The sequence below is a fragment of the Aythya ferina genome, assembly GCF_964211825.1.
Source record: "Aythya ferina genome assembly, chromosome: 5".
NCBI lineage: Eukaryota > Metazoa > Chordata > Aves > Anseriformes > Anatidae > Aythya > Aythya ferina.
In genome coordinates, this window is record NC_140301.1 from 13,829,420 (window position 1) to 13,843,967 (window position 14,548).

The 14,548-nt window shown below is 39.7% G+C and overlaps 1 protein-coding gene across 1 annotated transcript in view; it reads right to left on the minus strand.

Annotated features, from left to right (window-relative positions):
* Positions 1 to 4,644: 4,644 nt before the first annotated feature.
* TTC17 (tetratricopeptide repeat domain 17) overlaps positions 4,645 to 14,548 on the minus strand; it is a gene marked incomplete at its 5' end in the record, with an annotated part of 55,085 nt that continues 45,181 nt past the window's right edge. The window contains 6 exon segments of the mRNA XM_084520794.1: positions 4,645 to 5,758; positions 8,486 to 8,629; positions 10,644 to 10,763; positions 12,528 to 12,611; positions 13,082 to 13,241; positions 13,552 to 13,672. Of these exon segments, the coding sequence (XP_084376920.1) occupies positions 5,627 to 5,758; positions 8,486 to 8,629; positions 10,644 to 10,763; positions 12,528 to 12,611; positions 13,082 to 13,241; positions 13,552 to 13,672 (761 nt within the window). The 3' untranslated portion in view covers positions 4,645 to 5,626.

Here is a 14,548-nt window from a genome sequence, read left to right on the forward strand (position 1 = left end):
TGCTATCATACTGTAATTTGCAACTGCAGCAGCTCTGAGATTTATTTTTTATTTTTTAAGCTACAGTAGAATTAGATAATTATAGAGAGGAGACAAGATTGGATTTAGATCAAAAAAAAAACAGTCAAAAATTTGGGTTGAAAGTTTTCCATTACTGTATTAGAACGACGGCTGCCTGGCTTGGCAGACTGCTGCGTTCTGCACAGAGAAACGTGGATCGCTCAAAGTTTGAGAACAGCAGCGATGTCACCGTGAGGGGACTAGAGCCAGCAGATACGAACAAGCAGCCATCTAATCCTTGACCACGGAGTGAACTCTGCAGGCAAAGGCTGTAACCATTGGAAGTTTACCGTGGGCCAACGTCTGTGACAGCGCTCTCTGCAGAACAGAGATTGTCTTGTCTGAAACACCTGGCCTGCTATGAGCACAAATAGACACAAATAGCAAAACTCTATTAGGCTAGAAATAACCCGACTCCGAAGGACCGAAAATGGAAGGAACAGTCTGAAACTAAATACAAAAATAAAAACCAGAACACCTGTCTTCAGAGGATCCTCTTGAAAATGCCACAAGGCTAACTCACCACCACCTGAATTTGAAGCTCCTGTGGTACCACTGAACTTGGTTACTATTAATATTGTTTTTGCTCTAAGGCCCAAACACAGATAATTAGGATAAAAGGCTAAAACTCAAGAGAAGTTGTGAGGGTTGCTGTTTCAAGGGGTGAGCCTTCCCAAAATGCTGGTCCAAATCAATCCTGCTCTTTTCAATACTTAAATCTGAGAAGAGCTTTGAGTATGAGAACCCTCTCATTTAATTCGGCAAGACTCCACACTTAATGTTGTATGTACAGAACATAGGTTGTATCAATCTCGTCTAGATTTCCTAATAACAATGATAAAATGCATTTAAGCTCGCTGCCTGGCTTTTCCTGTTCATCATTTGCGGGCCAGCCTTCTGCTGGCTCTCACAGACGACCAGCCATCAGATGGCAACCAGAAAACCACAAATTGATAGCAAAGCTTCATAAGCCTCAGCATTCACAGACCCATTTGTTTTGTTTGAATCAATACTGGCATGCCTGAGTACATTCGGCAAATTAAACGAGAAAATCAACAAGAGCAACCCCTTGGGCTCTCAGGCAACAAACCTCACTCTTTGGGGACATTTCTTTGAAGTGAGACTCACTGGCCAGAACGTGGCCAGCTGGTCCTCTAAGAAATCAAGGCAACCTGCAACACGCCAGAAGGACACCTCTAGTGATGCTTGAGATGGGAGGACCATCTTGAACCTTCCACGCAACATCCAGTAGTTCTGGAGATGAAAAGGAGCTTGCATTTTTCCAAACGCCAAAAGAAGTTCTTCTAAAGCATTTTCACTCTTTCAGTGCTGATACAGAGACTATTAAACTCTTCCCGTTCCCCACTTCATAGGTCTCCACACAGTTGTTTTTAATTTGTGCTGTTACTATTTGTATTCCCTGGCATTACAACTGTTTCTCATACAAAGACATAAACAGCAGCGATTCCAGCTCCAAAAACCCCATATGTTCTAAAAAGACATCAGACAAGGCGTGGGAGGCAGAGAGGTGCAGCGAGGAGGGGAAATGCCTTGCCTAAAGTCACGCAGAAGGGCAGCAACACGGCTGGGAACATCACTGCTCGTGAAGCAGGTCTAAACACAGGGGACTCTAATTTGCTAACCAGACAAGTTCATGGCAGCTACTGAAAGCTGCCCACGAGCAAAATGCCACGAGTAGCATCCCATTTCTGTAGCAGAGCTAGTACAGCATCTTTGGCTACCGTACAATTGCTACAGCGAGGTTATGGGGCTTTGTTTTTATCCTCCTTCCTCTTAGTTAAGAGAGGAGGTAGGAGGGTTAGGGAATGGGGAAAAAAGAAGGTTGTATGCTCCATCAGAAAACTTGTCAGATTTGTATTTTCGGTCTATTAGAAAAGTTGGTCATCACAGGTGATGCAGGGAAACTACTGGTGATGGAAATTAAGATCCCAGCCTCTGCTGCATTGTAAAACCTATTGTTTCAGTGCAATGCTATGGTCACACTGGGTGCCACAGCACTTTGCGTTTTCCTTCTTTGTGGAGGATCGGAGCAGTCCTGATCAGTACAGCTATGCCATCAGTGGTGAACCAAAGCCACCGCTCCATACACAGAAGTATCCAATTCTGTTCCTGCAAGTTGTGCTCTGAAAAGCCCTTTGATATCAGGCACATGATGCCATCTGCAAACAAATGGAGACTTTTTCCCATCTGTATTTCAATTTCTGTGAACACTCTGGAAATGACGGAGGGAAAAATACATATTTTAGAAAAGAGGATTTTCCTGCTTACCTATGATTTTGTCATCTCTAAATTAGACTACTTGGAAGATACACTTAGCAGAGCTAGTCATTATGAAGTAAGTCACTAAGTCTCATTAGAAATCATGTTTAAATTTAGTTGGTCAAAGGTACTCAATGGAAAGGACTAGGCAGTTTGAACAGGCAATTTGTCACAGGGAGGTGAATCACCCTCTGGAGATAATCATCTTCTCCATCTACTGAAGATGGAGCCCAGACAACTAGCTTAGCTAGCTTATTTTAAAATGGACTAAATGAAGATGGATTTCATCCTTAAATAGCTAGCTCATCCTGCGGAGAACCACACCTTTGCTCCACAAAATGCACTGGCTTCCCTTTCAACACGCTGCCCAACTTGTCTCCTGCTTCTAAACTAAGCATAATTAGTTTTTCTTTGACTGACACTTGAACACAGCCAGACCACTCAAAACCCCCCATTCTTTGCATTTATGTAGGAGGGTTTCAGACACAGAAATGAGAAAGAAGAGCACTCCATCTGCCTTCTCCAAGGTGGGAGCAAATGGTCCCCAGTAGATTCATCAGCGGGTGAAATTTTTAGGACACATGCTTACTGCTGGCGTTAGCCCAAGTTTATGCTCAAGTAGATTTCTTTGCTTCTCTGCATCAATTTTATGCACTGCAAACAGCTGATGGAAATCATTATAACGCTTAAAAGAATTACCTAAAATTTATGAAAAGACAGTTAAGAGGGAAGCACGAGCTATTTCAAAGTTAGTTGCATGGCAGATACAGCACAGAGTAGCCGATTACCAAGTGAACAGCTGTACAGCCAAGTTTAATGGGAGTAAGGCAATACATGCTCCCTTAAAACACTTAACTAAGATTCAGACAAAATACATGGAGTCAGACTGCTGCAGTTTGGAAGAACCATTTATAAGGTGCGAGTTCTCTGAAAATGCACACAGCTCAAGATGATAAATAGCCTGCTACTCCTTGGTGGTAACACCAGTTTACAGTGTGGTCATGCACACAGCAGCGTTCCTGCCTTTTGTGTGATGTCTATATACAGTGCACCTCACTGCATTTCCAAAACAAACAAACAAAAAACAACTGCAGTAAGCAAGATGTAAACTGGCAAGAGTATTAATGACTAATTTTAAGTGTGCACCAATGCTATGAGCGTAATACTTGTTGATCCAGAAGGTCTATTTCAATTCCATCTATTGACACAGCCAGTGTTGACCACCTGTACCCCTCATATGGCTGCTCTAGGTTCTTATGGACCTGCTTTAGTCTTTACTTACTTAAATCCCAACACTGCTCACCATCGGCGAGACAGATGCAGTAGAAAGCTCAGTGTGTAGCTTGATCAAATCACTTGATTTGACCACAATACATTAGGAAACCAAGCTGTAAGCTGGATCCTCTATCCCAAGTAAGAGAAGTTTGTGCATATTACATTTCAAAACGTAACATTTGCCAAGTACTCCCAAGGTTTTATCAACCACTATGAACGTAAAGCAATTGGTAAAAAACAAAACAAAAAAGAATAAAACGCTGCCTCTCTTTGCATTTCTTTAGTTCGAGGAAAAGCCTTTTGCTTTAATATTTTTCTACCTCAGATGGAACTTCTTTCCATTTACTTACACCTACCTTACTAGGTTCTCCTCCCAAACATCTCTGTGAGAAGTCTCTGCAATTCATTAACTCAGTCCATGATGCTTGTGGTGGTGTATCAGACTTTACAGAAAGTGATCTGCCTCCTCACACTAGAGTTTATAGAGATGGATCTCCAGTCAACATTATCAGGCTTTTGAGTAGCCTTGGGAAGAGAATGAAATTTGATATGCTGTTGTCTCTGTTGGCCATCAGAAATTCAACACATTGACCCATTTTTAATGAAAATCTACCCAACAATAGCACTTGCTTATACCTCTTTGAGGCTTTCTAGATTAGTAGAAATTACTTGCAGTAAAACAGAGGTAAACATTTGCCTTAGAACTGTTCATCTTCAATTATATATAAAAATATTCAGGATCCTTTTATGAAGTAATAAAGTAGGTTAAAAAATATGTTGATGCCATAGTTTCCACCACTGCCATACTTACTCTTAATTTGCATCACTGAATGAAGAAACATTAAAAAGGAGCCAGGCATAGAAGTATTGAGATTTTTCCACGGATATATAGAAAATCATTATCTAAATCAAGGGTGTTAAAGGCTTTCTTGACTCCCAGCTCTGTTTGCTCCCAAAGAAAGGCTGCGGTTCCCCAAGCCTAATCTCCTTCAAATGTCACAGGACACACAGATTAGAGGAGACGCTGTGTTTTGTTCATAAACAATTTATTTTATTTCAAATATGTGCCCTTGTTGATTCAACAATGATGTCTGGAGAATCATGTCCTCCACCAAACAAAAAGAGAACTGATTTGGAAATCTTTCACCTGACTCATTTGCTGATGATACCTTGACACTGCCTCCCTGCTCCTTCTCAGCAGCTGAAAGTATGGCTCAGAGTGAGCATAAACTTGCACCTTACTCTGAAATGACCAGAAATACAGTGAACAAAGAACCAGTAAAAACAACCCTTCAGGGAGGCAGAGGGCTATGAATATATAGACAGATAGAAAACATCTTATTGGGATTTTTACTGATTTTTTTTTTCCTGCAAGTAAGTTTAAAAACCACTTTAACTTTAGTGTCCTGCTGTTTTTCCCTCCTCATCCCCCAACAGAAATAAACAATTCCGCAAATGCTAGATGTTCCTAACACCCCCCACTTTTTTAATAAAAAAAAAAAACAAAACACAAACGAACAAACAAACCATTTGAAATTCTGTCCCTCTCCTTCCCAAAAAGCAGGCAATGTGGCATGGAGTAAACAGGACTGGACAAAGCATGAGTTTCACATGGATGAACTGCTGATTATCTCTTCTTACTATCTGGTATGGGTGTTTGCTTTGCATTTCTATTGATGTAGATTATAAGACATGAAGCAAGTTATTTTGGATGCTGATGCCAATCTGAGCATTAAGGAAAAAACTAATGATGCCTGGGTCCTGGCATAGGTGGTCATGGACTTATGGAAGTTCCTTGGTTTAATATTTACAAGGATGTTTTAAAATTATGGTCTGTGAAACATTTTCCGAAGATGCTCCTTTATCTGAGAAAAAAATAAAAGAACCCTTGATCCAAATCCCATCTCTTTTTAGAAGTCTTGTTAAAAATGTTGATTCATCAATTTATCTTAGCACACTTAAAAGCAGAATAGTGAATAATGACTTAAAAAAAAGAGAAACATGCTGATCTCTACGGAGACCGTCGCTCTTTTTTCATAAGTAAATGACACTGAATGGTGCGGATTCGATTCTTCGCTGGGGCAAACTCCGGCTGAAGTTTTAACGTTGACTCATACCATTTCATCGCCTTTTCAAACTCTTCCTATAAAGAAAGAACAAAGGTTGCATTAAGTCAGATTAAAAGAGTGGACACTACCATTTTCTATTTCCTCCCTGTTCTGAGTAGTTAAGTGGCATGGTATACACAGAACTAACTGAACCATCCTGGTGGTTTAGTGGTTTTTACTTTTTTTCCTCCAAATAACCGGTACTTTTCCTCCAAATAACTTTTACTATAAGTCCAAGAGACTTATATGACCCAATTTTGCATAACCCATGGAAGGGAGTCAAATCACTGTTAAATATTACTGACCAATTCTCTTACCTTTTTCCTTTTAATAGTAGGTGTGTGCATTCTTACTGTGAAATAACCTTTAAAAAGCAGATTTCATCCAGAATTGACATAGATCAAAGCTTTGCACTCTTGTACCATGCAAAAATATCAACTTTGCTAAAAAGGTAACATTTTTAAGAACAAGCTTGAAATTAGTACAAAAAGATTACTCAAACTAAGGAAATTAAAAAAATCAACCTAATAATTTAAAATCTTACAGTAGCTAGACAATTTCAGTTGACAACCTGGACTCCAGAGTGGTAGTAAGAAGCATTCATGGTGTAGTAACATTTATTTTTATAGTACTGAAATCTAATTATCTATACCACCCCACTAGGTGTGGTATAGATATTTTTTGTTTATTAACCAGGAAAAAATGCCAACTTCCAATAACGTCTTAGAAGAAAAACATGAGAGGAGAAAAACAAAAACAAACAAACAAAATGTGGGTTTTTCAGTCACTTTCTACATTTTTTCCTCCTCTTTTCTCTTATAGGAACTGAGCTACTCCTATGACATATTTTTGGGACTGTGAATGAGAATTTATTTATTTTCCAAATCTACTAAAGGGAACCACTAAAAGAGCTTCCAAACAGATGCTGGACTTGGGTGCTTTTTCTCTTAAACAGCATATTCAGTATTTCCTAGGGCAAGACTATTGATGAACTACTGGTAAAGAGCTAAACCAACATTGCCATGTGAAAGCAGGCAGCACACTGCACAGCATTTCTAGACTTTGAATTTATTTTCTTTCTAAGTAAAAGAAGACAGAAGCATGGGCAGACTCCTGCTTCATACTTACAACTCCCAGGATCTCACTCTAAGCATTACCTCACAGTCGAGTTCTGTTTCTTGGTAACTATTTGTACAGTCCAGGTAACATTCACCTCTAGCCACTTTATAAACACTAGCTAGATCAATGAGTCATGAAGTCGTGATTTTAAAAAAGTGTATTTTAATACAGTTTCAACAGGAATTACACTGAATATCCCATATTAATTTATGGGAGCACAGACAAACAAATGAAAACAAGAATCAGATTTTTCCATTTTTAGATGTAATCATTTCCTTGCTGTGATCTGATATGACTTTGAAGTTCTTTTAGATTTATTTCCCACAGCATTAGTTTCTATAACATCCATCTGAAGTTCTCAGTCCTTAAAACCGGCCAACAGTTTCTGCTTTTAAAGGCAATTTGCTGGAAAGTCTTGCACATAAAGGAATGTTGACCTCTACAATGCTATACTATTAATTAACATGGTGTCTTTTACAACCTTGTTGCCAGGGTCAGCTCTCAAATACAGCTGGCTAAATATGAAGAAAATAAACTAACTTTTCTTTATATCAGTGTAAGTTGATCCGGAAGATAAGTTTGTCCTGTTGCTTGTCATTTTATATTACGAATGTGGCTTCATTGAGAAATCTCTCACAGCCAGGAGAATAAAGTTATTCTTAGGCCCTGTTCTAACTTGAAAGACATTCAAAACTCAATCATCAAACTTCTACTTCATTTCTTTCTACTGTGAGAAGTAATACCTTAATAGAATGAAGTCATTCCTTTCTTCAGTTTGTTTGCACTGTGTGTTTGACAGCACTGCGCATTCTGCTCTTTTCAACCCTGATTTCCCACAATACATGACCACCTGCTCAACTTTCCTTGTTATCTCTAAGATTCACTCAATCAGAAGAGTGAAATATTAAGGACAGATCTACAACAAGTACTAAAAACTGGCAGGGGCACATAGGAACACGTGTAATTGAAAATATTTCTGAAGCAGACATAGATATTAGCTACGTTTCAGTTTAATGGTGTCTCTCTTACCTTTCAAATATACCGGCCCTGTTAAAGATGAGAATAAAACACGAAAGAAACAATCCTGCCTTTGTAATGTAGAAGGAATGAACATTTTGCATTTACAGGAAATACTGAAAGCTGACTTGCAGATTAGAATGTATAGGCAGTATGAAGAAATTTAAATGAAATCTGTAAACTATTTTGGGTGTTGACAATTCAGATACTGAAGTTAAACATGCCTTGTGTTTGTTCACTGCAGCAGCAAACTGTGTTTTACTAATTATGTTAAACTAAGCTCTCCAGGATAAAAACTCAGCTTGTCATTAATTTCCCAGTATTACAAAAATATCCTGTGTTTAGATGGGAAGACAACCAAAATTATCAACTGTTTGCTATTGTCTTAACAAAGCTTTGCAGACAGCATCCTGAAGCCAGATTGTAAGAACACTGGCCTTCAAGAATTAAATGAGTAATAGAGAGCTTTGATGGTCTTAAAAAGTACATTAAAAAAATATATATTCTCTTCCTGATCCCTCCCTTATTTTGTGAATGTTGATCTCTCAAAATTCCAACTTGTGGAAACAGGATTTGTATATAGACTTTACCAAAGACAAGACACGGACGGGGGACAGCACACTCACCATTGCTACGTAGACATTTGCCAGCGTGAAATGATTAACCACAAAGTGCGGTGCTATTTCCACTGCCATGGTAGCCACGATGATGGCATCATTCCAAAGCCTGGCATTGTGGAAGATGTTTGCTAGGCTTATTAGTGGTACATCCTGGAAGAGAAAGCGATAAACAGTGAGGTTCTTTCCACTGAAATAGTTTCAGGATCAGGAAGACAGAAGGCTCCACCACCTGGCCACTCCACTATCTGATCACTTTTTGAAGGTGATGAATTCGACTTATTTTACTATAAAAAGGGCATTTCAACCTGAGTTATAAACAAACAAACAAAAAACCCTCTTATAAACACATCTGCTCGCAAAAGTGATACACATGACTGTTGCATAGACAAGCCATTCGAAAACTAATCTCACATTAAATGTCCTAGTACATACATTTAATTTTTAGATGATGTTGTGTTAGTTTTCACCCAAAAGATGACATGCAGTCTAAGAGATGAGAGAAGCTGTTAGTCTAACCCCCCTCCTTCAGCTGTTGCATAGAAGGGGAAGGAATAGGAATAAAAAGGGAAAGCAGGGAAGTAAAAAAAAAAAAAGGGTCTAACCATTAGCACAGCTGGCACACTGTTTTCTATCCTGCTTCTGGTACAGAATTCCTGTAGGATGCTGAGTAACAGCTATAAATAAAGTTTTCTCAGGTAGTCACTGATGTTTTTATTTTCTGAATTTCTAGACTGTGACCGTGTCTGACTGACAAAATTGTGGAGCCCTGACAGCCATAACAAACTCTCTGGGAGCTTCACATCTACAAAGGACAAAATACTACTCAGAAGCAAGTCTTAGATGCCCTCAACAGAAGAATAAAAAATTCTGTAGGTATTTGATCCCTGCCACAGTTTTGATACTATGCAGATACTGTGGAAGTGAGAATCACAAAAGAAGCCCACAGGAAAATTAATTATCTTTTATTTAGATGAGAAAAGGTGAGATGAAGTAGGGAGAGCACATAAAGCTAAGGAGAAGGATTAAACAAAATAGTAAATAGCAATTCATTCAGTGTTAACTCTCACTGAGTTCAAGTTGCAGCTAAATCTTTACAAACAAGACCCCCAGTTTTATCTGGAGGCATGGGGGCAACTTCAAAAGGACAAAAACAAAGCACAAATTTGGTGTGAGTCCATCCCAAGCAAGACTGTATCACACCACTAGGAAACAGTCAGCAGTACCTACACCATAAAAGAAAGATAAGTAAATAAAATAAACAAGAGCATGTTGTGTTAGACCTTGGCTCCAACCTTGTTTTAAAAAGACAACGGCAAAAAGACAGAATTATAGGAGACAAAAGACACTCAGGATGTGGAGTAGGAATAGATCAACATTTCTTAGCTGAGGTATTTCTCCTGTTAATGGCTAAATATTCCTAATAATACGGAGCGCAAAACACTGTCGTCTGATTTTCAGAGAAGGATTTAAGACCAAGGTTCAAGAAGTGGTTTGTACTTTGCAGTGTTGCACAATTTGTTGTTCAGGTCCCAGAGTGAAATATGCAATGTTGAGTTAGGGGCCAGTACTGCATTTACCAGTTTGTAAGGGGGAGCCTGGTGTCTAAGAACAGACATCCCTGCTCAGCATCTCATGGGGCAGGGTGAAGGGTATACAGAGCACTTCAGACAGCTGTAACATTAAACAGGAGACTGTCCCAAATACTGCCCTTTTGGCCTAAACCACAAAACTGCTGCACAAAGTCAGGCACTACTCAGCCAAAACACTTACACTTTATGCATTTACATTATTCCTTTAGAACTCGCCACTTCCCCCCTTTAAAAACACAATGACAAGACATACTCCCCACATTTTAGGTTACAAGACTTGTACAGACAGAGGCTGACAAAGACTCAGTCCTACGTAACAGAGGGGAGTTCAAGCCTGTATTGCCCAGAGGAGTGTCAAACCCACTGAATTGCAGGAAATTCCTCTTTTGTAGTTGCCCACACTCAACATGTGGTGAGGGTCTTGAGGTTTCACCACAGCTAGCTGATGTCCAACACATTACAGACACTTGATGTGCACAATTCTGGCCTTAACAGTTTGTGAAAACTCCATATGGCTGTTACACAAGCAAAACGTGATTTCATCCGTGTAGCAGGCAGATGTGATGTGTACACACCTTCATGTGATGGGGTGCATAGTGCAGCGCTTGCCGTAAGCAGTCAATTGCCTTCTTTCCTTGGCCCTTCACCCTCCAGTACAGAGCAGCCATGCTAGAGAGGACCCACGAAGTCTGATTCTGGCAAAAGAAGAACACAAAACCCAGTCATGCAAACACCTGTAGTGAACAGACTCCTTGGCTTTCACTCTTTGAATTTACTTGATATACTGAGGGTGGAGGGTGTTACACTTAACAATAAACTATTCACTGGCTCCCCAGGAACGCAGTCACTGCACCAACCCTGTTGGAGTTTAAGAAGCATTTGGACTGTGCACTTAAGTCACATGGTCTGAATTTTTGGGTAGACCTTTGTGGTACCCGGAGTTGGACTCGATGATCCTTGTGGGTCCCTTCCAACTCAGGATATTCTATGATTCTGTTTCTATTCCAAAGCGTCAGAAGGAGTTTCTCTACCACATATGCAGCAGCCAGGTCAATGAGACTGCCATATGAAACACAAATTCCAAATGCAACATAATTTTCTTAAGGGAATAGCATCTTAATAGCTTTATACAGCAACAACAGTTTCAGCAGTCACAACAGCTTCTAACCAGCTGCCAGGTGCTGAGCATTCAGATGCGTACACGCATTACCCTGTATAAATCAACACTCTTAGCTAAGTTAGCTGCCTGGACTCCTTGGAAAGAGAAAGGGTGCTGTGGGATGCAGCCCAGGGCAGACGCCTGAGCAGTCTCGCTGACCGAGCTTTTTGCCTCTAGTTGGCTGACTCCCACGTCACGTGTCAGAAGGGAAAATACCATGCGCTTGAATTCTGTGGACTCAGACACTTTAAATGAATGTTTATGTTCACATATGCAATTAGATAAGTAGCCATCTTGATTTGTTTGATTAGCTCTTGTGAATAATGAATGAGACTGGTACACAGAAAAACTGCATTTTATTTCCAGCACAGCCAGCCTCAGTGAGAACTTAGTTTCTGGTCTGTCAGTACTAAATTTTCAGCTAATTTGGATAAAGCTTCTTGTCTGCAGGGGGAAGCATAGCTTGTAAAAGAAAAGTTGGCACATCTGAAATCAAAAGGAACTAAGATTTATAATGCAGGCATAAGAGTAACATCTTCACTTTTTGGGAACAACAAAGGTATACTGGCTTTAGTTTCAAAGCATAGTAAGTTCTTTTGATGGCTTTCTAGAATAGGCTAGGGGCACCAAGCTGTTTCAGTTGTACTCTTTTGTATGATAGTTTGGAACATCCTCCTTGCACTGTAAATACAGAACAACAATCCCTACATCCCTATCCACCTTGTATATCCTGGGAAAAATATGTTCCTAATCATCTCTCCAGCAAGAACAGGAACTGCAGCCTCACACATGGTGCTATACCTCTGCCTGAAGGCATCTGACACTTCAGTTCAACACTGCATAAGGTAAAAGGAAATAAGTAAGAAAGAGAGGAAGTCCTTGCCTGTCAGCTGCCTGCCTGCCAGAAGTGCAACTGGAAGAGTTGAGCCATGGCTTAACTCTGACTTTCTATAAGCTCCAAGCCAATGTTGTATCAACAGAAAGAGGATTAAGAACTGTTAAAATAGTTTAATAAATATCAGCAGCTAGCAATACGGCTCAAAACAGGGCTGGAAATACACTGGGAATATGATATGCTTATGTTTTAGTAGAAAGGTAGGCAAGAGACCTGGCAGCGGGACTCCCATCTGTAAGAAGAGGATATAGCTCAAGAAAGTACCTGTGAGGGCCTTACAGAAGCTGAACAGACACAAATCTTTGGTCCAAGTAGTACTGCATTCCTTAACTGCAATGTCAGTCATATAGTTTGAGACTGGATAAACTGCAGCCAGGCACCATTCTTTTTCTCACTTACACGTACCTTTTCCAAAGCTTTGGCTATTCGAGTACCAACTTGTTCTAATGACTGTGGTGAGTACTGGTCCTTGCCAAGATTCTGTAACACCTGTGAAAGAGGAAAAACACATCCTGAGAGGATGGAACCTGATAAGAGATGCCCTTCACTTGTCTGCTTGTTTGCTGCTTTTTTACCCAGCCTTTTACAAATGCCCTAACTTGTTCCATCCCAAACATCACTGTATATCTTGAGTTAGTACTATCTGTATCATCACATAGCTTTTTAACTCCATGCTGCTGAACACCAGGAATGCTAGAAATTTACGCATTTTTCATTTATTTTTTCTTCTATTAATTCATCAATACAGAGACACTACTGGTGTTTTAGGATTTCCCTCAGCCCAAATCACAGAAGGCTAGGAAAACAGTCTGGTAAAATATTAGTTGTGTTGTTCTTACAGTTTTATCCAGGTGTTCACTCACTGAAGATACTTTCAGAGACAGGGCACTGAAGTAAATGTACCTAGAATCTGTCATGGTTTGGCCATTTTTGTGTGAGAACCTTCACCTGTGGCATACCTCTTTAAGTTGACTTTCTCCAGTGTAATGCAAGCTTGCTCGACTTGAGACACCTTGCAGGTGGTCCAAAGTATGCATACTGGCTGGTAGATTAGGGTTGCAAAGGGGCTCCATGGCTGGTTCTTGCAGCTGCGTTGCAAAATCGATGTGTTCTGTAATGCTACAAAGGTAATAAACTGAATCAGTCGGGAGAAGAAAGGCAAGAGTCATCACAAAGTTCCCTAGTGAGTATAAACTGCCTAGAATCTGGCAGAATCTCCTTTGAGTAGCTTAAGAAGCAAGAGAAACTGGATCTTCAGTCTGCCGTTGCGCTTTTCTTTACAAGTGGAATAATGAAATACCACATAATGTTTTCAAACTTCTTTGAAATTCTAATAGTTCTTAAAGAACTTTCAGTTAATATACACTTGAGGCCATACAGCTGTCTTGCTTTGTGTGAGTGACTTACGGTCCACATATAAGATACTTACTCAATGTTTTTAGCAGAAACAGCAAGCCATGTGCTGGCCACAGTTGTAAGCTCTACCCTACGGAGTTTCAGGCATTCATCAGGACTTGGCCAGCCAAGGCTACGATAGTCACGCTTTTTTCCTAGAGAAAAAAAAAAAACATCCAAAAAGTTAAGAGAAATTCTCTTGAAGCAAAAAGAAGCAAAAAGACATTCTGCTTTAGTACAATGATTTACAAAATACTTCATAGCAGCAGATACATTCCCTACATTACAGAAGTCACAGTCCTGCAGACAGATTTCTTTAAGAACAATCCCCAAACTAAATATGCTAAACGAAGCTCATTGGATTCAAAGACAGAAGTGGATCCTATGGAAGACAGATTTGGAGGTCTCAAAAAAATGTTTTATTATAATTTTTCAATAGCTACAGATTAAGAACAATCACCGTTCTTGTTTACATGATGTCTCTACTTAGATGTCCTTAAAGAAAGTTCGTAAGTGAGTCATCATTTATGTTCTACACCTACAGTAAGAACTAATAGAAGCTGATAACTCCGTCTTCTGACAATTTCAGGTGAAATATACTGCCATTTCTTATCACTGAATATTAGGACAGCCACTAGCTTATATTGCATTCTTCCACTCAACACAGCAACATTTCTGAAAACTAGTAAGCGATTACACATTTTCAGATTTGATCCAAACCCTACTGAAATCTTTTCCTCATGAGTGTGGATATGGTACCAGATCCTACAAACCTGGATCCTACATGTTAAATGCTAGGAAACATTTTTGTCTTGCATCAGAAACATCTGAACTGTTTTGAAGGTAAGAAAGATTCACTGTAGCCATAAATCTGCAGAGTGGGAGGCCAAGTTCAACAACGTGCAGCTGTCTCACCAGGTACACATGCAGTATTTCAGTACCTATTTGTGGTTACCTACATTTTTGACCATTTGGATGCAAATCCTATTTACTTCAAAGGAAGTGTTTCACCACAATTTTGCAAAATAATG